Here is a 26555-nt window from a genome sequence, read left to right as displayed (position 1 = left end):
AAACAAAGACACATATTATAAAATGAATTAATAAGTAGACATAAAAGATGTACAAAAAAAAACCTGTCTGAATTATTTTAATACGAACTCAAACGAAAAGAATTATCCAAGTATGAAATTTCTTTAAATTTTTGAGAACATGACAATTTATTTCCTTCAATAAAAATCTTTCGAATGTTCCATTCGGCCTTTTCATTTATCTCATTCGATCGACTGGAAACTTACCGAATGTACCATTGAAGTATGTACTCGATTCCAAGATTTATTACTGCCAAACCATTTATTTTTATGATCTTGTAACATTATTTTCCACTTCATTGATAACAGTCAAATGCAGTTAAAATTTACACGATTTAGATATTTGACTGGATTAATATATGAATGCACGCAATGAAATTATTATTATCTTGTAATTGTGCTTCTTCTTCACCAACTTTCAACGACCATTTTAGGCGACGCTAATGTCTTTGATATTTATTTATCAGTTACTTTATGTACCTAACAATATCAGAATTAAAATAGGAAAGCACAAAGGTACCATTTATTTCTATAGAAACTTCAAAGCCGCGAAAGGAAAATAAAATATATTATGAAGTAGATTTTACTAAACCACTTGATAAACCAACCCGCGTTACGCTAAAGCCAAAGTAATCCACAGGCTGAAATATCTACAACCGCAAATCCTACTTCAGAATACGCAACTAATTGTTTGTAAATCCTTTTGAAAAAGTTGTAGCAATACTGACCGCAATCAAACGTGCGGTCTCGTGTTAGATTACTCTTGGCCGCAGTCTCACATACTTTTTTCAATACAAAGTACTAACACGCCCGAAGCCTCCGGTTCTCTCGGGGGGAATTCTGTAGAAAATTGCATCGTCACTATACTAGACGATATTGGTTTTGAGATTCTACAACCAATAAGGGTGTGTATTTTTATTATACAATGTGCCTTTTGTGTTTGCACTGGCTACGTATTACAGCGTTCGGTTTTATTGAAGTTTTACTTTCAGATTTATAACAATGAATTTCAGATTTAAAACTGATGGTGATAACAAATTGTTTCATTGTATTATGTTAATTGGCTGTATGTAATCCGAAATTATTAAAACTGTTAATTGTATAGCATATTCAGCAATCGAATTTAATCCATACGCTTGAGTCTCGTAAATCAATTTACACTTTTGATGAATAAGTACTATGGAAAATATTCCACCAGCTTCAATATAAGCTAATGAGTTCTCTTTTGTAGACAAAAATTGTAACATATTATTTTTTAAAGCCTTGCCTATTTATGTCATTATTGCAATACCCTGACTAAATATACCCTATATTTATTATGTACTATACTTGGCATCCTAATATAATAACGTGTATTCTTCTTCTTATTTAGCATTATGCTGTTGGTGGAGTATTTCCACCACATGTCACTTCTTTACACTTCTCTTTCACTGTTATTTATACACGTAACACATATACGGCGAAATTAATAAATAGGAAATTGTTTATATGTTTATTTTCATAATGGCTTAATACTGTATATTCTAAATATGTGTTCCGGAAACTTTTTGATTTACGAACACTTTATGTAACAGATATCTCGATCGGGCGCCCGCCGCGTGGTGCTGCAGCAGGCCACGCCCGCCATGGCCGGCCGCTTCCGATGCGAGGTGTCGGCTGACGCGCCTACCTTCCATACCGAGATCCGCTCGGCACCTTTGGAAGTCGTTGGTGAGTTAGTCAAACTAGTAAAGACCTTAACGGACACTTTCATACGTCAAATTTTAAATTATGTGGCTAGTGCCATATAATTATTATTATATGGCTGCGGAATTATTATATGGTACTCGTTGTGCAATGCGGCTTTGCTCCCGTAGGAATTTGGGAATAATTAGTACCCTTTGTTATTATAGGTTATATTCCACTCGTGTACCAAATTTCATAACAATCGGTCTAGTACATTTTGCGTGATAGAGTAAGAAACATACATACACACATCCTCACAAACTTTCGCATTTATAATATTATAAGGATTTCTTTAAACTACTGGCATTTCGGAAAAACCACATCTGAGAAAAATTCTGAAAGCAACGCATTTGAACAGTGTTGCTCCTTATCATGCCAGAATGGCTTACCATGATTATTATTATTTTTATCCCCAGTAATACAACTAAGTAGCAGTACAACTAAGTAACTTAAAGCCCAGTAGTACAACTAAGTAACTTAAAGTACGTGTTCAAACATTTTTAAGTAACTGACGCTTCAATTACCTGCAATAGAAAATTTATACAAATGTAGTCATTCGCTAAAAACATTTATTTACAACGAAATTTAACTGTGTTCTTTCGAATATAACTTCCGATGTCAGCCGTGGGCGTCGTGCCAACCTTCGCCTAGAACGTAGACAGACATCTTTTCAGATAAGATATAACATTCTATCAAACTGTCCTCTTTATATTACCATTTATCTAATATTAGATGTGATCAATATCCGGGATTTATAGGTACATTGTTGATAAAGATTAAGTGTAAGTCTTAATTATTTATCAAGTGACTAGGCTAGATGTATCTTATCTAGTCTATCTGTAATCTTGTAGTCCAGGAAGTCTGTTTATATCATGAGCAACAAATCTAGATACGAATGATGATGTTGAATTATTTTCATTTGAGTGAAATCGCCGTGATGTAATCGAAAAAATAATTAAGTATCATTACTTTAATAATACAAACGACACGCATTGATTTAATCTCGTTTTGCCTCTTATCAGGCGTTGACGTCAAAATCTATTTCGGTACACAATTATGCGCGGCATTGTCTCCACGACGATTTCAATATCAATATACATAATACTGTATCAGCACTTCAAATGAACTACCATTTGCGCAACACATTTGCCTATTTGCGTTCGAGCAAAATTTGATGATTACACAGTATATTGGCATGTTAAATAATTACGAGCGAATTTAACTGGAGGATTCTGTTCTCATTATAATTCTAAACAAATCCTCCGTGATCCAATGGGTTAGGCGTCTGTAGCATCACTGGATCGTGGATTCAAATCTCATAGGAATCATGTTGTTTGGTTTAGGACTTTGCACTTGCTGTTAGGAATCTCATTATGGACTATAATTAACTTTTTAAGTTTAAAAACTGTAGTTTGGTTTAGCAAATTATAGAATTTTACAGATTATGAAGATGAAACAAGAACTTATAAAATATATAACATCTATTATGTAAGTGCGATTAATTAAAGCCAAAACAAAATTACAGAACATAAAATATTTCATACATATCTGGGAAGAGCACTCCCCCCACATGTAAAATGTTTTTGCTAGCACATTCTGCTAATGGTCTGAACACGACCCGCCGGATGCGACCCGCGTTATAAAGGTAGCCGGACTACAAATCTTATGGATATAGAAATCAACCTTCTAGGTGGAACCTTCTAACGAATAGGTCTAGACTCATTTATTCATGCCTGATGAGTTTGTTGTTCTAATGTAACACACATTAACCCTCCCTAGAACCACTTCATCATCACGATAAGCCTTATCAACTAATAGGCAACAATCTTCTTCTCTTTGAGTATGTTAATTGCTAACAGTGGTGTCAGATTTTATTATAGGCAACAGTAACATTCCCAAAGAGGGTTGACGTGACGGTAAAGTTACAGCCGAATCTTCAATAATATAAGGCCTATTTTTAAGTGGACCGCGGGCGTTGCAACCTCACAACCTCGTATGTAACCGGGAACACACACAGTGAGTTGCTCACGTATTGTAATTTAATAGACTTCAACTAGCTTTGTATGAAGGATGAACTAAAATGTCGCCAGTTCGAATCGTACTCATGTCACATGAGTTCCATGCACCATTACACTGACGCAGCGTACATGAAATGCCATTTCTGTTTGTTTACTATCTTTTACGGGACATAATGGTGGAGTGTAAAGTCAGATAAATTCCAACTGCAATCTACGACCGATAACTATGTGTATACCTTTTACCTAATGGTAATTAACTAAATAGTATAAATAGTCGTTTAACGCTGTCTGTGTGTCGCTATGTCTGCTTAGATCTTTACAACCACGCAACGAATTTTGAAGCGGGGTTTTTTAATAGATATAATTAGCAATTCAAGAGGAAGGTTTAGGTGTAAAACTTATGAAAAAGACATTCGGATCTTTGCTAGTATGTGAATTGGTTTATGTAAAGAAGGAGGATATGATGTCATACAATCGATAGTGTGCCAAATTGATTTTTCTAGCGTAACAATTACACGTTTGGTATTAGTTTACAACGTAAGGAATAAATGAATGCAGTGCGGCGTCCACCTGGTCATAGCGGAATAGACAATACCCAAAAGTGTTGGCAAGATGTCGTCAAGGATGATACGCTTCAAGGATGCCGAAGACCATATAAAATTGGGTAGAAAAAGTACGTAACTTAGGCTTGGATGTTTAATTTGAAACGCTTCGAGTTGCTGGTTATATTTGAAATTTAGTCCACCCAATAAGCGCGCTTGCGCTTCAGAGTATCTCAAACCTATTATAGGGAAAACATGGAAACGGCGCCGTCTAGGCATATTCCAAGCACACTTAATTATAAACACTTCATTTGAAGTGGTAACATAGTTCGACAAGGATACGAATTAATTTAGCGGCTCATTGTGAAATACCTACATTGTCTGCACGTAATTAGTTCCACGATAAGAAAGCAAACATACCTAAGTAATATTTAATAGCTTCATCACTATTAGTATTTTTCTGTGCATTCACAGTTTAAGTAATTTTACACAAAAATGTTCCTAAAATTCTTTTAGCTAAAATCTAAATACACAAAAGGCGAAAGTTAAATAAAATTCTATAATAACGTTCAAAAGTTCATTCAATAAGACGGTTGTTTTGGTCTCCACAAATATACGGGGTGTGATCACGAGAATGGTTTGCATATACAAAACGTGAGCGAAGCCGCGAGCAAAAACATTTCATAATCTGTGTCACCTTCATAATTTAGTTTGAGACTCACACCACACCACGCTCCTTGTTTCCATATAACTAGAAAACTATCTAACTTCAAAATTAAAGATTCGGAGACAAGCAAGAATCAACTATATAGAATGGTTCAACAACTTTCACAAGTCGTCTATTAAGTCTCAATTGTCTACGTTAACTCAATTTAAATTAACCTTTGATTAAAGTCTGCTTAGTTTTCACCCTTGTTATGAAGGTAGTCAAATTATCGTTTGCAACTTTTCGAAATGAATATCAAAGAATTATTATTCAAAAATGCATACTAAATGCATGTGAGTATGCGTTGATTTTCAAGAAAAATATTTTTAAACCCACTTGCTTTACTTGTAAGTAGAAAGAGAATCTCTTAGGAGTACATAGTATAAACATGAGACCAATTTTATCAATAGGCTTTTAGACCATAATTACACAAATTTTTGCCTTGCCTTCGAGCCTATACAATGTCTAATTTTATTCATAGATCTGGATCATCTGTGATCAATTGGAAATTCGTGGTTAAATTGACACATTCCGAACAGGCTATCGGTTATAATCCGTCAAAGCAAATGCCTTGTTTGTAGCATATAGGTAGCTCTTTACGTTTATTTTGACTCGATCATCGGTAACTCTGGGAACAAGTTACTCAAACGCCCATTTGCTGGAAGACATTCTAAAATGTTGTATAAGAAGCAAATTGTAACGAGTTCTTATAAAGATATTGGTAAGCGACGTATAATAAAAATAGGAATTCTTTATTTCGAACAGAATCCCTAGTAAATGTTAGTAATAATGCCTTTAAGACTATGTTATTATTAAAATGAACCTGGGTTAAGCACTAGTGCTTAAGTATGATCCACCCTATAAATAATAACTTTATAATAAACTAATAATAAAAAGCTACCACGTCACCTCGTATAGCAACAAATTATCAGTTATTTAAAGATTACAAAATTATTTAATCAGTCAATAATCGTTTAAAAATTTACATGAGTTTGATAAATTGGGTAACGTAAGTGAGTGCTATTATAGGTACCAATTTCGAGCCAAGTACAAGTAAATACATAGATAACATTTTAAATACCCGGTAACCAGCTATTCTACTAGGCATTCAAATAGCCTATTATATAACTCTTGGCTGAACAATTGTCTGTATTCAAAGAACTACAATTTACCAACTAGTATCACCAAAATAACGTATAAATTTCAGAATAACGTATTAAATTTGCGATTCGCATCCTTTCAGGAGTTTCGTGTACTAGGGCTGCAATGCCGGCTCCACACCATTGGCAAACAGTTCAACAACTTATTCGGCATAAGTTGCTGATTTCTCATAGCGGTAAATAAAAACTCCCATACAAAGTAAACGTTGATTCCTTCGTGGCAGTCTGAGTTCGTCGACAGTGTGTAGCCAGCATAATAAATCGTCATCAAATCGTTTGTTTGCAGGTGCTATTTATCGACAGATATCAGTAATGCCCGCTGGCAGGCTTGCATCACGTTTCACGTATTTATTTTTTCCTTATCTTGAATTGTTTCTGTGACAAAATATTAGCGAACTAGGATCGGGCAAATAGATGATCCGTATATGTGTGGAATATGGGCTTATGTCTGAATAAGAAACGAAACGAAACAAAATAAATAGTCTTATCAAAATGAGAATAAAATTAATAAAAACAAATATCCGCAATATTTTATGATATTGGAAAATATTGTTATAGGTTTATTTATAATTTAATTTGCAAGAATAACAAGTGAATTATTTAAATACATGAATGTCTGTCCATGATTTCCACGATTAATATAAAAGAAACGGAAAATTTATAAATACAAAAGAAAAGAAAATAAAAGGAAATGACACAAAGTGAAATCAGTGACATGTAAATCGAGCTTTTGTTGAGTGTTTTCTGTAATATTGGCATTTATTATTCAATCGAATAGGAGTTGCGGCTTACACGAGTAAAAAGCATAACAATAACATTGTGCTCCCGGAAAACAGGACACTACTCTAACTTTAAATAATTAGATGCCGTCTATTTAATAGACAACAGAAATACCAATTACATTATACATGTTTTATTCTTACCTTTACTACATATTATAAAACAAAGTCCTTTGCCGCTTCTGTCTGTTGGCGATAAACTCAATAATTAAATAGATACGAGGGCTGCTATTTATGTATCCGGAATAACAAAATTAAACAAACATATATTATTACATATGGTTTTATTGTTTCTCGAAGTATTCTCCGCGATGATCTATGCACTTCTGCATACGATGAAACCAATTTTCAAAGCACTTTTTCCATTCTGATTGAGGTATGTCCAAAACGTGTGTTTTGAACGCATCAACGGCCTCTTCGCGGCTCGAAAAACGTTGACCACGTAATTTATTTTTAATGTTTGGAAATAAATAAAAATCATTGGGTGCCAGGTCGGGGCTGTACGGCGGATGACCCGTCAATTCAATCTTTTGACCCTCCAAAAAATTATTTGTTTCAGCCGACTTGTGGCAGCTAGCATTGTCGTGATGAAGTATGATTCTGCGTTGTGGGTTGTTCTTTCGTATTTTTTCAAAGACTTCTGGCAAACAAATGGTGGTGTACCATTCAGAATTAACCGTCCTACTATTCTCTAGTGGCACTGTAGCTACATGTCCGTTGATACCAAAAAAACAAGCGACCATTTGCTTTAAAGTGCTTCTCGCACGAACAACTTTTGTTGGATTCGGTTCATCTTGAAAGACCCACACCGTTGACTGCTGTTTAGTTTCAGGGTCATAAGCATAGATCCAGGTTTCGTCACCTGTGTAGATATTATAAACAGCTTTTGACGTGCCACGGTTGTATTTTTTTATCATTTTCTTACACCAGTCGACACGAGCCTGTTTTTGATCTACGCTCAAGTTGTGCGGAATCCAACGCGAACAAATTTTTTTAACAATTAAATGTTCGTGTAATATCGCGTGTATACTCGTCATACTAATGCCCAGAGACGCCTCTATCTCGCGGTATGTAACATGACGATCTTGCATTACTAATTGTCGCACAGCATCAATATTTTGTTGTACCACTACCGATTTAGGACGACCCTCCTTAATTTCATCCGTGAGCATAGACCGTCCACGTTGAAATTCCTTAAACCAATAATACACAGTGGTTTTCGATGGTGCTTCATCTCCAAAAGTTAAAATCAGTTGTTCGATGCACTGTTTTTGAGTTAATCCACGCCGAAAATCATAATAAATCATCGCGCGAAAATGTTCACGAGTTAAATCCATGGCAATGAAGACAAGCTATTTTCAAAATTGGCGCCAATTGAAAAAAACAAATGACAGGGACATGAAAAATATTTATTCTCTAGCCGAAGAGTTCTATTTTCAAATGTTGTAATTACTTTTTAAATATTCTAGAATTATTGGCCAGTTCCGGATACATAAATAGCAGCCCTCGTATGTAATGTAATTCCTATATAATGTTTAGGTGTAAAATTTACTAAATTTTTTATCCTAGTGAAGTCTAAGTTATGGAATTAGTAGGTACTCCGTTGTACGAAGTACTTATTGAATCCATGGTTACACTCGCTTATTTTTATTTTGATATGCAATATGTCGTAAGAAGCTGTCCTCTCTCGTAGAGCGTCACAAATTACTTATTTACATCACTGAACAATATACAGTTATGTTTTCAATTTAATCGAGTTACAAAGTGCATTTTATATAGACTTGCCAAATTTGCTACTTCTATTGTTGACAATTTAAGTTTTATTTAGGTTAAGTATAAAAAAAAAACTAATTAAACCCTACATTTTTGTTAAATTGTGTTGATTTTCTAAGAATTGTGCTGTTATTTATGCAATAATAAATCCAAAATTAATAAATTGGATATAACAATTATAAAAGATGTACCAAATTAATTTATATCACATGAATAAAATTGTATAACTAAATAGGATAGTTTTATATTTATATTATAAATATTTGTGTGTTATGATTATTTTTTTCTCGCATGTAATTGTGAGTTAAGTATTTGCCGTATGCGCGTGTTGTATAATAATTGTACATGCTTATAGGACACTTAGTTATAGTTCTCACACTGGTGACGCAGTCGCCATCTATTCCTTATTTATGTTATTTTTTTAATTTTATGGACCGCTAGCGCTACTGATTTTATCCGGCATGCATTAGGATTCTGCTGGAATTTGACAGATGTCGCTTTTCGCGGCAAGAGGTCACTGCGTGAGAGAACGCCCGCCATATTTTTTTCTTCTCTTCGCTTGAATGTTTCGCGCCGCATCGAGCTCCAATTGCTCTCTTTAATTTTATTATAATTTCGCATTTTTTCGTCATATGTGACCCGCACGGCATCTCCATGTGCCTTTTATGAAGTGGTGTGTGAAATTGTGGATCCTACATGGACTATATAGCACTGCAGTGTCTGAACTTTATCCAAGTGCCGGTACATCATTTAACAGCCAAAGATAGCAGCCACCACTGAAGACAGCAGCTCATCAGATTGAGGATCTTGATAAGGAAGGCAGATCTGAAGGTCAGTGCTGGATATTTTTGTTGGTCCTAGTGGTCCGTTCTTTCACCAATTTCCCTCCGCCCAATAACGCCTTTCGTCGTTGTATTAAAACCCGTGAGCAATCACAACTACAGGTAGGACTATTTACACGCCCTACCATTTATTTTGGTCCTTTTCGAGTCGGATTACATCCAGCATTTTAACTTATTTCGCCTAGTATAGCATTTTATTTCCCATACTAAATTTGAAGACGCCATTTTGACGTCCGCGAATTATCCGCAAATCCCGCTAAAAATTCCTTGATCTTACATATTTATATGTAATTAATTTAAAACTAGCTACTAAAGTACGATTCTGTTTTATTTGTTTGCACTTTCTCCTTACTCAGCATTTTTCGTTGCAATCGCAACACGCGTTTCCTACCTGCCTACTTTAGCAAATATTAAATATGTCCACAACTCAGGCTGAAAACGTTAATAAAAAGCAAGCAGAGAAATCAGGAGAGAGCGACATTATGCTCAAGTTACTTTATCAAAAGAGAGAATCTTTATTTCATCGCATTAACCGTTTATATGACGCGTCGAAGAAAATAACTAATTACGATTCTTCGACACGGACAAACGAAAATTTCATATCGGAATCGGAAATGATAGATAACTGGCGTGATAAGTTCGAATCTATTGTTGATGATATCAATATGTTAAATTTGCAATCAAAACCAGACGCAACTCCAGAGTATGCCTCTTTGGATTCATTTGAAGAATTGTACCTACGTGTTAAACGTACAAGAAACAACATTCTCAGTAGTAACGCGGATTCCAATGCGAGTTCTCATAGGGCGAGTGACTCGTCCAAGTCCGTAGTCAAATTACAACCTTTAGTTATTCCTAGTTTTGACGGTCGACCGGAAAACTGGAATATATTTTATCAGTCATTTAAGGCTAATATCCATTTGAATAGTCAATTGACTGACTCGCAACGCGTGCAATACTTAATTTCCAAATTAACGCATGATGCTTTAAAGTTCACTGCTGGTATTATACCTTCAGGGGAAACCTATAATATATTATGGGACGCATTGGTTAAAAAATACCAAGATAATCGCGCGTTAGGTACATTTTATTTGAATAACATTCTTGATATAAGGAATTGTTCACACAGTGCGAACGCCCTTGATTCGTTTATTAGTAAATTTTCCGCTTCAATGTCTGCATTTAAAGGATTAGATATACCAGATTTATTTGATTTTATTATGCTTCAATGTGCCTTGAGAAAAATGGATTCTCAAACTGTTCAGGCCTTTGAATTATCAGTTCGTGATATTAAATTACCTACTACGCAACAGTTGATCGCCTTTGTTCAAGATCAAGCCAAAATATTGGAACGATCCAATCCGCGCAGTTCGCCTTATGTGAGCAAACATTCCTTAGTCAAACCCCGCGATAATTTGAGCAAGTCGTTCGTAGGTACGAATAATGACTCGTCATCTTATTCACGCACGGACAATAATAATATATCCTGTTGTTTGTGTTCTAAAAATGATCATAAACATTTATATGAATGTCCGCAATTTCGGAATATGCGAGACGCTAAAACGCGATATAATTTTATAAAATCGAAACATGGTTGTGTCAATTGTCTAAGTACACGACATACGCTTCAAGAGTGCAAAAGTACATCCGTTTGTTTTTGTTTGAAAAAACATCACAAATTACTTCACTTTAGTAATGATCATGCTATCAAATCGCACACAGCTGTGTCGTCGGCTCCTCCGCCACCTGTAATGCACACTAGTAAACAGGTAGTGTGTGAGCCCGCTTCGGGAGTCATTGACTCGCCAACGCAATCGCAATCTTATACTTCTTGTTATAAGGGTGATATTCTTTTATCAACCGCTCAGGTTTATGCCTATTGTAAAAATAGTACTAATAGGAGATCAGTAGTTCGATGTTTGATTGATAACGGATCTCAAAATAATTTAATAACAACTCAGTGTTGCCGCTCATTGAATTTACCAATTACGCCCTTAAGTAACTCATTTGTTAAGGGAGTTGGTTCGCTGTGTAATCCTATACTTGGTTATGTGTATGTCGATATTGAATCTCGTGTCTATCCTGATAAAAAATATACCATTCATGCGTTTGTTGTGAAATGTATAACAGATCGATTGCCGACGCGATTTATCGACTGTCAAGATATTGACATTGGTAAAATCGAACTCGCTGACCTAAGTTGGAACATTCCGTCAGATGTTGACGTAGTTTTGGGAGCTCAGCTCTTCCCCTATATCTATTTAGGCAATAGGGTCGATTGTGGTCCTCGCGCTCCGCCTGCGTTGCTTACGACGTTTGGCTATGTATTTATGGGAGACTACCCTCGTGGGGTATGTTCACCAACCGCCGCCGTTGAACATAGGGAAGTTGCACCCACCGCCGCAGCTGAAGCTTTTTCCGCTTTAGCATTAAATGACGCAGTTCAAAAATTTTGGGAACTCGAAGAAGTACCTACTACGCGCCTATTTTCGCCTCAAGAAATTGAGTGTGAAAATATTTTTACATCGACTGTGAGCCGCGATGATTCAGGTCGTTTTTCAGTTGCGCTACCGTTCTGTAGGGATCCTTCGGAGCTAGGTAGTTCGTACGCCGCCGCTTATCGTCGTTTTATTTCGCTCGAGCGTAAGTTACGCTCGAACCCTCTCGTTCGTGAGAATTATAATAAGGTAATCAAGGATTATATTGACAATGGTTATCTCAACCCGGTCGATGATGCTGATTTGTCTTCTGTTGGTTACTATATACCGCATCACGCAGTGGTACGACCTGATAAGCCGTTACCACGAATAGTGTTAGATGCCAGTTGTAAAACAGACACTGGTCTTTCGCTCAACGATATTTTACACTGCGGCCCGAATTTACAAGCTGATTTGTTTTTATTGTTATTGAATTTTAGAATGTTTCCTATCGCTATGAATGCTGATATAAAACAGCATTATTTACAAATAGGCTTACCTGCGCACCAGCGTAAATACGTTTGTATTTTATTTAGATTTCACGAATCCGAAGAAATTCGCACTTTTGCCTTCAATAGACAACCATTTGGTCTTAGGTCCAGTCCTTATATAGCTTTGCGCACCGTGCGCCAGTTGGCTTCTGATATGAAATCAGACTACCCTGACGCCGCCAACGTGGTAGAAACGTGTTTGTACATGGATGACTTGGTTCATTCAGCTCCAAATGAGGATTTTGCTATAAAATTGGCTCATGATTTAATCAAGCTTTTCAAGGCTGGCGATTTTGACCTTATAAAATGGTCCAGTAACTCTTTCGCGCTTCTGAATTCGCTTCCAGATTCACATCGCAAGTCGATTGAATTCGACTCTGGTAATAATATGTCGAAGGTTTTAGGCCTTTCTTGGGATCCATGTGAAGATATTTTTTTCTACACTACCGCCGCTATTCACGAAAAATGTACTAAGAGAAATATTCTCTCTGTTGTTGCAAGATTATTTGATGTACTTGGATTGGTCGCTCCTGTTATACTTGGTGCCAAGTTGCTTATTAAGGAATTGTGGCTTACTAAGTGTGATTGGGATGATCTCGCTCCGCTGCATATATGCGCTCGCTTTCAAGCTTTAATGCAAGAAATTCATTTACTCAACAGCTTGAGGATTCCACGTCATGTAGGAGTGGAGTTAGGTTGTGAGCTAAGACTTGTCGCGTTCTGTGACACCAGCCTTAATGGGTTTGGATCGGTCATCTATGCTCATTGTACTTATCCATCGGGCATTGTTGAATCACGCCTTCTTTGTGCTAAGTCAAAGGTTTCACCAGTAAGAATTACTACGCTGGCACGTCTTGAATTGTGCGCCATTTTGCTCATGTCAAAATTGATAAAAACTGTTAGAGATGCCTACGCCTCTCGTATTGCTATTGTTGACATATTTGCATTCTCTGACTCTACGATCGCATTATCGTGGGTTCATTCTTCACCACATCGTTGGTCTGTTTTTGTGAGTAACAGAATCGCTCAGTGTCAGGAGAATTTGTACGCAAAACATTTTTACCACGTCTCTGGTTCTATTAACCCAAGTGACTGTCTCTCTCGCGGTATGCTTCCCTCTCAATTGTTGTCGCACGAATTGTGGTGGAATGGTCCTAGTTGGATTCACAGTCACCCTGAGGAATGGCCGATTCGACCATTTTCTCCTTCCAACTGTTTTGATTTGCCTGAACATAAGGCTAAGGTGATGACTGTTACAACTCATATTGAACTACCATTGCTGTGTATACTCGCTCAACGCATTTCTTCTTGGCAAAAATTATTACGTGTCATAGCATATGTACTGAAATTCGCTAAACCTAAGCCTAAAATTGATGCTTTGACTGTAGCTGGATTGGCTGTTGCCGAAAAAGCTCTGATTCTTGCCGTTCAGTCTGTTCATTTTTCTGAAGACATAAAACTTCTCAAGGCAGGTAAGTTACCTTCAAAGAAGTTACAAGGTCTTTCAGTCTTCTTGGATAGTGATGGGATTGTTCGAATAGGAGGAAGGCTTTCAAGGTCCATGCTTCCTTATGAAGCTAAACATCCAATTTTACTTCCAAAACGCGATCATATTGTCGATTTGATAATACAACATTATCATGTGACCAATTGTCACACTGGGCCTGGTCTCCTTATGTCTATCATTCGGCAACGTTACTGGATATTAGATGCCAGAACAGTCATAAGGTCTAGATGTCGTAAATGTAATATTTGTTTTAAATGCAACCCTTCTCATCCATCGCCAATTATGGCAGATCTACCTGTATGTCGAGTATCGGAAGCAAAAGCTTTTACGCATACGGGTGTCGACTATGCAGGACCCGTCCGTATAACGCTTTCTCGACGTAGGGGTCAACACGCACAAAAGGCATATATTGTCCTTTTTATTTGTATGGTCACAAGGGCCGTTTATATTGACCTAGTTAGTAGTCTTACTACTGATCACTTTTTAGACGCATTCAAACGCTTTATTTCGCGACGTGGTCCTGTGTCATGTCTTTATTCAGATAACGCAACCACCTTTATTGGAGCAAAGGCTCAACTAGATGAATTATATGAATTTCTGTTAAAGTCAAATTTTCAAAACGCTTTGTCAAATGAGCTTTTGTCACGAAGAATCGAGTTTAAGATGATTCCTCCTAGATCTCCGAATTTTGGAGGCATATGGGAGAGTAATATAAAGAGTATGAAGACTCACTTGTATAGAGTGATTGGAATCCAGTTACTCACTTATGAAGAGCTGCAAACAGTTCTTGCTCAGATAGAGTGTATATTAAATTCTCGACCCATGAGTGTAATGTCTTCAGATCCGCACCCAGAAGTTTTAACTCCCGCACACTTCTTGATGTCTACTCCTCTTCAATACTTACCTGCTTCTGATCTGTCAGATCAACGCTTCAATTTGTTAGATCGTAAAAAATTACTTGATCATATGGTACAATCATTTTGGAAAAGGTGGCATCTCGAGTATTTGCATACGTTGCAAGTCAGGCAAAAATGGGCTACTCCGGACAAACCTATAGAGGTTGGCACTGTTGTTCTGCTTGAACAGGAGAATTCCGCCCCTTTGCACTGGCCGTTAGGAATTATAACTCATGTTTATAAGGGTTCTGATAGTGTAGTCCGTGTGGCTACAGTCAAAACTCAAGGTGGTAGTTATAAACGCGCTGTAACGAAGTTATATCCTATTCCTACGCAATAATTAATTAAGACTATCCATAACCGCTTAGTTATTAAATAATTTAGTATTTTCTTAAGTATAAGTCGCTATTTATCCTGATAATTTCTCTTGCTTGTTTTGAAACATCTCCCGACGTTTCAAGGCGGGGTGCATGGTGACGCAGTCGCCATCTATTCCTTATTTATGTTATTTTTTTAATTTTATGGACCGCTAGCGCTACTGATTTTATCCGGCATGCATTAGGATTCTGCTGGAATTTGACAGATGTCGCTTTTCGCGGCAAGAGGTCACTGCGTGAGAGAACGCCCGCCATATTTTTTTCTTCTCTTCGCTTGAATGTTTCGCGCCGCATCGAGCTCCAATTGCTCTCTTTAATTTTATTATAATTTCGCATTTTTTCGTCATATGTGACCCGCACGGCATCTCCATGTGCCTTTTATGAAGTGGTGTGTGAAATTGTGGATCCTACATGGACTATATAGCACTGCAGTGTCTGAACTTTATCCAAGTGCCGGTACATCATTTAACAGCCAAAGATAGCAGCCACCACTGAAGACAGCAGCTCATCAGATTGAGGATCTTGATAAGGAAGGCAGATCTGAAGGTCAGTGCTGGATATTTTTGTTGGTCCTAGTGGTCCGTTCTTTCACCAATTTCCCTCCGCCCAATAACGCCTTTCGTCGTTGTATTAAAACCCGTGAGCAATCACAACTACAGGTAGGACTATTTACACGCCCTACCACACACCAAGTGAATTAAGTATGTAATTCCTTATGAGGAATAATCTTTAAACCCAATATAATGAACTGCAAATCAAAATTTATTTCTGATTCCATTCATATTAGATAAATAGGCATCAATGCAGTTCGACACCTATTTCCTGGTTAATACCTACGTTATCGCCAACCTATACAATCCAATATGATATATACCTTCAATCGCAAAGTAATATATAGAATGCCAAAAAGTATCATGATATTATATTTGGATATAGATTTATTATATTTGGCTTCGTGTTTTTTCAACAAAGCTTTGGAAGTCGGCGATAAAAAAATTTGACGTTAATAAGTGATGAAGATATATATCACTTAACGTCAAAACAAGATGAACGAAGAAGTTTTTAGCTGAAACTATTTATTAAAAAACTAAAAATGTTTATTATAGACGACACTGACCTTTCGGAATTTGCAATTTGATGAACTTTAACCATAGTAGAAAACTGGTTAAAATTGCAAGGAAGGAAAAAAGCGCTCATTCGCATTTATGCAGCAAGGGTCCTCATAAGCTTTCAACAGTTTCATCTGAAGGGAGTTTTCAAACCCTAAGGATCTACGTGCGTGATTATGTCGTCTACCCACTCCGCCTGGCTGAGAACTGTATGGAACAATTTCTCTTGAACCTTATGCTTTGTTATGTTAGTGTTGTTGTCATGTTAGTGTGTACAACTGTGGTGTCTTCTTATAGTGTATATATGTTATTAGGGCTTATACTGCACAGATTTTACTCTGAAGACATCTGACATTAATTTTTAACATTATAAAGTATATTGTTTTCCATGTTGGTCTAAGAGCGAAGAATATTACAATTGCTCCTCTTCCCGCTCACATTATAAAAGTCGATCAAGGGAATGGGCTATAAACTGGAGATTCTTCTCATAGGCGATATGCTAGCAACCAGTCATTATTAAAGATCTTAATTCCACTAATGAGCCCCGACATAATGATCATGTAATGTAACCGTTTTCCAAAAGCTTACTATTTTCTTCTCTTCAATCAGCCTAACTTAATAAGACGGAATATTCAAGATCTAATTACGAGCTTATCCCGTCTTGATTAAAATTTATAGCGTTTATTGTTCAGATTTGGTCTTACAGTTCAAACGCAATTCTGTAATAACGTCTACCACAGATTTGTAAGACACAGCATTTCCTAGACTGAAGGCCTGTTTCATGTTTCAATATGTATTATGCCTGTGAATATGGACGTATAATAAATATTTATCACAATTAATATATCATTGCGATCAAAAATAAACTTGAATCGTTAGCTCATGTTTTTAGCGTTGTAAAATAAATAAGTACATATGTGTAACGGGAAACATACAGGTTAAAAATATTCCACTTCTTTCATAATTATTTAACTAGAAAAGGAACCCGAAATTTAACTTAATATTATTGATTTATATTTTTATTTAAATACTTTATTTTGTCTACGTTAAAATAGCTTGAGCGTTCCAAATTATGTTACGTTGTATTTTAAAAAAGCAAGCCCAATCCATTTTTTTACTAGTCATTGCTAACAAAGTGATCATAACCAAGCGGCCGAATCATTTGACGATTAGGTGGATAATAAATGAATTGGGGGAGTTAATAATGATGTCATTGAAATGCGAATCTGGTTATTCCGACTCCAATTTAGATTTCGAGACCACTTTTATTTGTGGATTTGAAATTATTGTATTCACGAGAGTGTTGACACTCTCTCTCACACAACAGCGTGCTCTCAGTTATGAAGATTGGGCTGTTATTTACCGTGTGATGTTACTATCATAAACACTTTTATGTATACCAGTCAATCAGCCGTCAAGACTTTAAAACGCCTCATGCAAAATCCACCGGGAGATATTGAATGGTCCAGTGGTCCCATACTTGAACTATGCGCCACTCGTGAGTGACTCTGTCTAGCACGTAAAGGACAAAAACGTCATATTAAGATAGATTTTGTTTCCAGAGCCGCCGGAGTGGGGTCCGAAGCTGGTATCGGACCGGTCATGGTATGGTGTGGGCTCTCTTCTGCGAGCCACGTGTGCCTCTCCCCCAGCGTTCCCTCCGGCGAACCTCACCTTCGCTTTGAATGGACAAGAGGTAACAATTTTGTTTGTTTTTACGAATGTCTTTATTGTACAAAAATATATATAAAGAAGATACAAAGTACGTACGTATACAAAGGTAATTTGAGTACTATTTTCTAAATTTATATTTATAGTTCATAGTCATATTTTAGGGACCGTATACATTTTCGGCATCTGCCAAATATTATCGCTGTCTTCACATAATACTACAGTAATCTAATTCTCCAAAAGATCCATCTTAACAAAAATCTAATAGTCATCTTAATATAAATCCAGATCAATTTATAAAAATATAAATTGATCTGAAGGTTTGAGTTCGGAATAGCAGATTATAATATCACATTCTTAGAACAGAAACTCTACTCATACAAGCAGTACATAGACAAAAAAGGATATCATAGGATCGAACGAACTCACAGGCTGAATCTAGTACTTTCTATTTCACAATGGAGCTCAAAAGTTTATTTCCCCCAGTGGACAGCGGACCTCTGTCTAGAACAATGGCCGCCTCGTGACTTCACTGTTGTTTTTGCTGCCGGCCGCATGGGCTCATTCATTAATCACAGAACACACAGAGTACCCGCTAGATAAGCTTTTAGCAACATCCGTTTATCTCCTAAGAAATTATATTTGTTATCATTCTCGCAGAATCACGCGGGATTGTTCAACAGCCGACATGTTCTATGTACCTAAATAGGTCAGCGGTGTAAAAAAAGAAAACCAATATCTTAGTTTTCGTAAAATAATTTTGTCATTTAATTAATGCGTATTAACAACTTCTTTTTAATTATTTTTTTCACCAAGTATATCGCTCATGCTCATTACTTTTAATTTTAATTTATTTTCGGAAATAATTAAGTTTGTTTTTAACTTTGAGCTACGTTTAAAAGCCAGCATATAATTGTAATACTTTAAATATGGCGTTGCAAAAACGCTTGTAAAAAATAGATTAAAATTTAATAATTAGTACTATATGAAAATAAATTGACCCTTCATACAAAAAGCAATGACGACGACCTTCAAATTCAATCAACTGAATTTATACTGGAAATTGAAATATTCAAATTTTCCTCTATTGAAGGATTTTGAGATTATTTTTATAATCTAAAATTTTAGATATAAAGTACTAGGTACTAATTTATCAAATGATGCTCAATTGATTGCTTATTTATCAAGCCGTAAAAAATTGAAAACTCCACATGTGAATCATTTGTAGCTTTTGCTCGTGTCTGTTTTTGTATCTATTATCGTCAAGTCTTCGAAAATTGACAACTCCTGAAGTACCTATTCATGGAGTTTAAATTCCACCAAATGTGGAGGCATCCATATGACTACTAGATATATTCTATAATCTGCTACATGTCTTAATCAAACTAAGTATGTACTGGATAATAATAACAGCGTAATTTTACGTCTCTATACTTTAAAGTCATGGCATAAATATTATTCATCTTGATTTTTTAACTTTCTTCAGTTTGATAGAACAACACTTGACAATTTTAATAAAAGAAAAAATATTTATTTGATCCACTTATACAATCTGCGGGATAAGTGGAGCAGCTCTATGCCACTGTTATTTTATTTCTATATAACTAGCATGGAATTTTATTATGATTATCGACCTAAATCAGACCTAAATCATAATAATGATTCCATGTTATTTGATCTAGTAGCACATATCAATCGATCTATTTGGAGCGTCACAGAATGGACGTCGCTACTATAATGACCATTTGACCTACTAACCTTAATTTTATCTAAAAGCATAAGTTTATAGCATTCCAAATAAGAACGATAATAATTGGCAAATAATTTAAGAACTGATGCCAAAATATTACATTATTATTAATACAAGATTAATTGCATTTTAGAGGTAAAGTCAACTGCAAATGAATGTACTGATTCATTCTAAATTGGTCTTTTTTTACCAAAGTAAAAGGTCTTTCTATGGTAACTCGACTGGACGCACAAATCTGTTACTTAGTTGTAAAATAAATACCATCAAAAACATACTGTAAAAACCCAAGTCTCGCAGCTCAGTTTTTCTACCGTAAAAAGTTGTGAACTCCATGTTACAAAGTCGATTAATTTATTTAGTCTCTACTTAAGGTACCTTCTGTTTTAAGTTATTACGCTAGTTATTATCATATCAATATTAAAAATCTTTTAGGTTTTAAATAAATAGATCGACTGGGCATAAAAACACAATGTATCTTACAAGTAATACATATTATGTTAGATATTTTATGGTACGGCCGTGCCTTTTTTTTTGCTCGACTTGCGGGGGCTCTACCGTGCCCCCAGATCAGAAGTACAAAATAGACACTTTGATAGACAATATTACTAATGAAAAATACGGATCGCTCATGTGTGATTTTTGGTGGAAAAGTCGACTATAGTACCCTCTCAAGACAACAACTCGGCCCGCGCCGCGGCCAAATCATCATTCATAATGTTCATATAGTTTAAAAAAAATCTACCTATAACAATATTAACGTAATCCCTGTTGGAATATAACTTGATTTAATACTTCATTAATACACGCATGAGTACATACGATACTTAGAAATTATGCTAAAATCCTTCCAAGGGAAATACGACGTTTAAAGCCTTGAAAATTGAATTAATTAAATGTAAAATTCGATCCTAGAAATTCATTTTCCTGTTAGTTTGTTTTAATGAATAGTTTAATTTGTTTATAGTATTATACGAGTAATATTAGATTACAAAAGGAATTTCAAATAAAAATATTAGATTGGTGTTTACAAACTTTTCAGTTTGATGTTTTTTTAATATGACCAATTTGAAATCATACTATTTGTTATCTTAAATATCTACTTTATTTAGTGCTCTTGCGATTTTTACTCTTCTTTGTACTAAATTATCCTTTTGTATATCGCAGAATGTAATTTCGCATACGTAACGGTTTATCTTGTTTATGATAATTATATGGTAAGAATCAAAATGTAAACCATAATAAGATAATATTGTTACACCATTTTCTTATAGAAATAATCACGACCACTGGCTGGCTTAATTTACTTTTAAATATTTAAACATTTCATTATTTATCTTATATTTTTTCTGATATGAACTGTCAGTAGGTTTTTCGTTATTTTGCAGATCGTAATTACCAGGGTCTAAGGCATATATTTTATTTAATAATAAAAATAAATAAAGCTAAAGGTGGTCTTCGAGTTTCGCCCCTCTTGGTCCTCACCCCGCAAGGGAGGAAGATACTGTATGTATATAAAAAAAAACTTGTTGCAGATTGAGATTACATCAATAGCAAACGAACTACCAAGCTGGTTCAAATGGGACCCGCCGCCGAAGCCAGAAACAACGACAACGGAGCTGCCAGAAGACGATTTGAATTTCAATATATTTCACGACGACAGTAACATACAATACTTGGACGAGTCTTATATAAATTTGCATAAAGAGGAGATAAGACGGCCTCAGAAGGAGAGTCCGAAGTTAGTGTTCGAGAGGACAGGGCCGGACAACAGGTTGCCTAGTGTCGGGGTCGTGTCGTTCGTGGTCCGGACTGAGGCGTTCGAGCGCGGGGCGCTTAGGCTGACCTGCATAGCAAGCATTTATAACTTGTATGCGGCACGTGCTGAATTAATTTTCGATATGGAGCAACCCGAAGTTGCTTCAGTTTTAGGAGTTCGTAATAGTGCTGTAGGTGAGTAATAATTTAGTTCGGTACAGGTGCTCGCTTTACTATTCAATTTTGAGTGTTAAGTTTGTTATATGTATATACCAATATACCAATTTCAAAATACAATATAAATTTTATGAGTGTGAATTATTAATTAATTTTATTTATCTAAACTTTTGTAAAGATATTTTTCTGCGCTGAATCAGGAATGACCAAACGTATCGGTGGTATTTAGAGGTTAAATAATAACCATTATTTAACCTTAACATTAACATCAATAATGAAAAAACAAAGGAAAATGTTTGTAGTAAACGTGACCAATATCATGGTCCTGGGGATTTTGCTTTAATATCAACACATGATAAATCAATCTTACACCTGCAAACAAAGGAAATATGCCATGACGTCATATCATAATCGATATATTTATGTCGATAAATTACAGCAATTATTACACAATCTGTATTTACATATCCATGTCGTTTATTATAGAACTGCTTATTATGAGACTCCATGGAAATGTAAGATATTTTCTTACATTCATATTTCTTATGGCTGAGGGTCGTGGTCATTCAAGACACCATATTTAAATATTTAAATGTTCTTGAAATATTACATACATATACTTTGAAGTATGGACATGGAGTACCTTTCATCCCGAAAAAATAACTGCTACCGTGGGAAATTACGCGGGCGAAGTCGCGGGAAAAAGCTAGTTGTAATCAAAACAATTCGTTCTTCCAGGGCTAAAATCTTTGAATATTTTAGCAGTGTTCCCTAATAATTTTGACATTGGGGCTTTCAAGAAAAGAGTCTAATTTCAGAATGTCGGCAACACACCGGTAACGTATCAGGTTGCCGGTGTCCATGGGTTGAGGTATTTGCTTACCATCAGGCGACCTGCATGCTCGTTTACCCACTAAACTATAAAAAACATTTTGTTTTAATTCCCTGAACTTTTGCTACCAAATGAAAACGTTGGAACTATAATACCTACTTTGAATGCAATACGGATATACTGAGTTATTAACAGCTATTAGTAAATAAAAATATTTGTTTTAAAAGTTTTTATTTTAATAGCTACTGTTTTGTTTCAGATCCATCATCCTGTAGTTGGAGGATAGCAATATCTCTGATGCCATTTTTGTACAACATTCGGTAGTTTGATTCAATATTTATCTATAAGTACAAATAATGTAAGTCCTGATTTTTTTAAAATACTTCTTCATTTTGTACAAAGACATCGAACATATCCAAACTTAAGAATATTGTTAATGTGTTGTTGTCATCGAAGTTCACTATGCCAATTTTTTTGTGCGATTCTCTTTTGGTTCATGTAAATAGGTATTTATAGACTTTTCGCGACTTCTTTATTTTTTCCTAAATCATTACAAAATTATACATTACTCGTGTATAATTGCGTCATGACTGTTTCCCATGGGGGGAAAGCAAAGGTGTATTTTTTTTTCAGAATTCCTTGTGTTCAAGATAACAAAATAAAAAGTTAAATCAAAGCTAATATACCACTGACAGATGCTTATTTTTAACTATTACATTGATTACTGTAAGTTTATGTACCACATAGAGGGTCAAACAAAAATTTGATATAGGTACACTTCAATCGATACAAGAAAATACCTACATACCTAGTAGAAGAACTTGTGCGTCTCATTATTGTCGTAGGTCGAACTGGCCAAATTTTAGATAAAATTCATAGTTTTGAGGGAGAAAAAACGCAAAGCGTATTTTTTCTCATATTAATCCAAAATATATTCATAACTTTGTGATTACATTAATTACAATACAATTTAATTGGAAGAGAACTCTTGAAGGTTCGAAAAAAATGTTAATATAATCGCGTTTCTAGAGTGTAAACGTTATTTTCATTTATGTAACTCTAAATAATGTATGAAAATGTGATAAGACCTTTTATATTTTATGACGTTTGTGTTAAATAAATATGTTTGGTTCATTCAGAGAGGGCTAATAGAGAAGTTACGGTTAGTGCAAAGTTGTACCCTTGAGAAAGACTGATATATTGTTTATAAATTTTACTGTATAACCCTCGAGGAGCAAAGCGTTTGTTACTAAAATCTTCTAACAAATTGTTTTCCGTTGTTTAGAAAACTCTTTCCACCTTATATTTTATTGGTTGTTTAAAAAATCGAATGCATTTAAACATGTAATATTTCTTAGAATAAGTATAGTTTTAAACTTATGTAAATACTAGTTGAAGTGAAAATATTTGAATCTACAGAGCAGTTAGATAAAATAAATAAAAGATGTTGAAATTTTTCATCGCTTTTTTTATTTTTATATTTTATCTTCCTACAATATACAGCTGAAGAAAAATGAGGTATTATTAGGTAGTAAACCCCGTAAGCAGCATAAAATAACCCTCTTAGAGGAAAATAACGATGTAATTTCTTCTTGGAAGAATTCCACCTAAGGCTCAATCAATCATAGCAGAGATGGAGTCTACAATAAACATAGAGAATCTCAGTATTATGGAGAAAATCATTTATTGAGCAGTTACGTTGGCGGGATATAGATTACACTCGGCGGCCGAGTCAACCATGACTCATTCGTTCTGCCTACTTTGATTTACTGAAGCCACTTTATTAAGCATGATACCAAATATTTTATGATTTCTTTTCACATCTTTAACTCGAGCAAAGATAATTTTGATGCGAGTAGGAAAATGTGTATAAAGAAAATAAAAAGTGTTTGAATGACCAACGTTCAGACCGAATCGACTCCATACGGTATTGAAAGCGCTTCTACAGCTACCAATGAAAATGTACGCCAAAGTTTTATCAGGATTTTGTCGAACGACACTTTTTACGAATAACCATTTACGTCATAGTTTTCTAAGCATTTCGTCCAAAAGATTTTTGTCAGTGTAGTTCGTTAGTGAGAGCTCTTTCCATTTAGCTGGTCGCTCTGATTGGGCGAAATTCATCTCCGAGCCCTACTCCGCTCCGCCTGCCCATTCATTCTTCCCTGACTTGCCAAGTTTCGCAAAATATAAAGTTTCGTTTGACGTAAAGGCTTTTAGCGACCTCTCTAAGTTTTATACAATGTGAATGATTTCGAGGTCAGGTGAAAATTTATGTCAAAGATCACGCATTATAAAATGGTCTTGTAATAATTTATTATTATGAAGTTTTCCTTAAACAAATTCTGTTTTGAGAGCTTTAGTTTAGAGAAGTTTCAGTTTTCGGTAGCTTCTAGCGAAATAACATTAGATTTTACTATCTTTATAGTATAATACTGTTCAATTCAGTCGAAGTCTAATGGATAATGGCTGTACTAATATGGCCTACTCGCTCATGAATCGCCGCGTGCATTCGACTAGAGCTAAACGTTCAATAACGTCAGGACGGTGCAATTGAGCTGAGTTAATGCTAAATGCGATCTTGGTTGTTGCGTCTGACGATACCGGCAACGGTAATTAACCGCACTTAATAGTAACGACTTTAGCAGTTGGTTCTTTGTTCCGACTGTTTTCACCCCGCGCCGCGGGAGGTAAATCCAAGTCAGTTAACTCTGCAAACAAAACTAATGTTGAGTAGACTTTGTTTTGTTCTTTTTTTATTGAGGTAAAGCGAGTATTAATGAAATGGCAGAAAATAAAGGGTAAAAGGCGAAGGGTAGACGAAGTCCCACACGACTGAAGTAACTGGTCACGTCAATGATGATAATATAACTCAAAAGTTAGTTCGAGACTTCTATAATATTTAATATTGCATGTTATGTTTTTAAACATTTTGTTTACCTTAGTAAGATGAGTTAAAAAAATAAAATTACTGAACTTATGAACCATTCGATTGAGAGGAGAGAAAGTGTGATTAATTAATATTGGTATTTCCAAAGTACCTTATTCTTCATCAGGCCATTGAAATATTTTACCACATAACTTAGTAGAAAAAAAATTTTTAAGGGTTCAATACTTTAGACAGAGCGTTGCTTTAATTCACTTCTCAATTAAGCTAAATACATGAAGACATGAACCAAAATATAATTTTAATGTATACAGACGATTTAAAATCCTGGGTTTGTAAATTAAGCCTTGAGTACTTAAGCCAACTTCAGAGCCTCTCGATGCCCTTTCAAAGGTGAGTGCTCTCTAGTTAGAAACGAAAGAAAACCCTCAGAGAAATTAATCCCCATTCTTTTGAAAACTTCTCCTCAAGGTAAATCGGTGCGCATTTTTAACATTCTTTGGTTGAGTTCGCCAACTAGAAAACAAAGGAGCCGATATTTATACAATAGTACAATATCCCCGTTTAAAAGACAAACAGCTTTTATTTCTTTGTACAGACTTTTGTGTTTTATTTCGCCAAAACAGAATGTGACAATACCATTCATTATTCGATTATGTTCACTGGACAAGGTGAGGTTTTGCACACAATATTTTTACTTTTGTTTCCAGATGAAAACAATTTTTAAGTGAAAATAAAAGTCTAATAATAAATGTAAAAAAAAGTATATTGTAACGTAAAATGGAAATAGATTTCTTTTTAATTTTGGTAGGTACTTTAATTAAAAAGAATTCGATATTAATTTTTCGTTCGTAGATTTTTAATGCTTTAGTCAGTTGACACTCTGGACTCCCAAACTGGTAATTTAATTGAAATAGGTATTTTTAGAAAACAAATTAACACTAGTTTTTATTGTGTTTTTGTGTAAGAGCGATCCGTTGACGAGTATCCAGGATCGCTTCCCAAGGAGGGATCCTTGGGAAGCGATCCTGGGTGGCCACCATCTGGCCAGGCTTATCACTGC

The 26555-nt window shown here is 35.3% G+C and overlaps 2 protein-coding genes across 4 annotated transcripts in view; one reads left to right on the top strand and one right to left on the bottom strand.

The window, feature by feature from the left end:
- LOC128670618 (uncharacterized) overlaps window positions 1-23477 on the top strand; it is a 43204-nt gene extending 19727 nt beyond the window's left edge. For both annotated transcript variants that reach the window (XM_053746411.1, XM_053746410.1), the window contains exons 4-7: window positions 1593-1728; window positions 17983-18116; window positions 21374-21791; window positions 22865-23477. In XM_053746411.1, coding sequence (XP_053602386.1) covers window positions 1593-1728; window positions 17983-18116; window positions 21374-21791; window positions 22865-22929 — 753 coding nt within the window. In that variant the 3' untranslated portion in view covers window positions 22930-23477. The remainder of the gene's footprint in view (window positions 1-1592; window positions 1729-17982; window positions 18117-21373; window positions 21792-22864) is intronic.
- The window catches only part of LOC128670619 (larval cuticle protein 1-like), a 107713-nt gene that overhangs the window by 71882 nt on the left and 9276 nt on the right, over window positions 1-26555 (bottom strand). The gene's annotated exons all lie outside the window — the stretch shown is intronic.

This window comes from Plodia interpunctella, chromosome 6 (genome assembly GCF_027563975.2).
Source record: "Plodia interpunctella isolate USDA-ARS_2022_Savannah chromosome 6, ilPloInte3.2, whole genome shotgun sequence".
Classification (NCBI taxonomy): domain Eukaryota; kingdom Metazoa; phylum Arthropoda; class Insecta; order Lepidoptera; family Pyralidae; genus Plodia; species Plodia interpunctella.
Note: the sequence above shows the minus strand (reverse complement) of the source record. Positions and strands in the feature narration are given on the sequence as shown.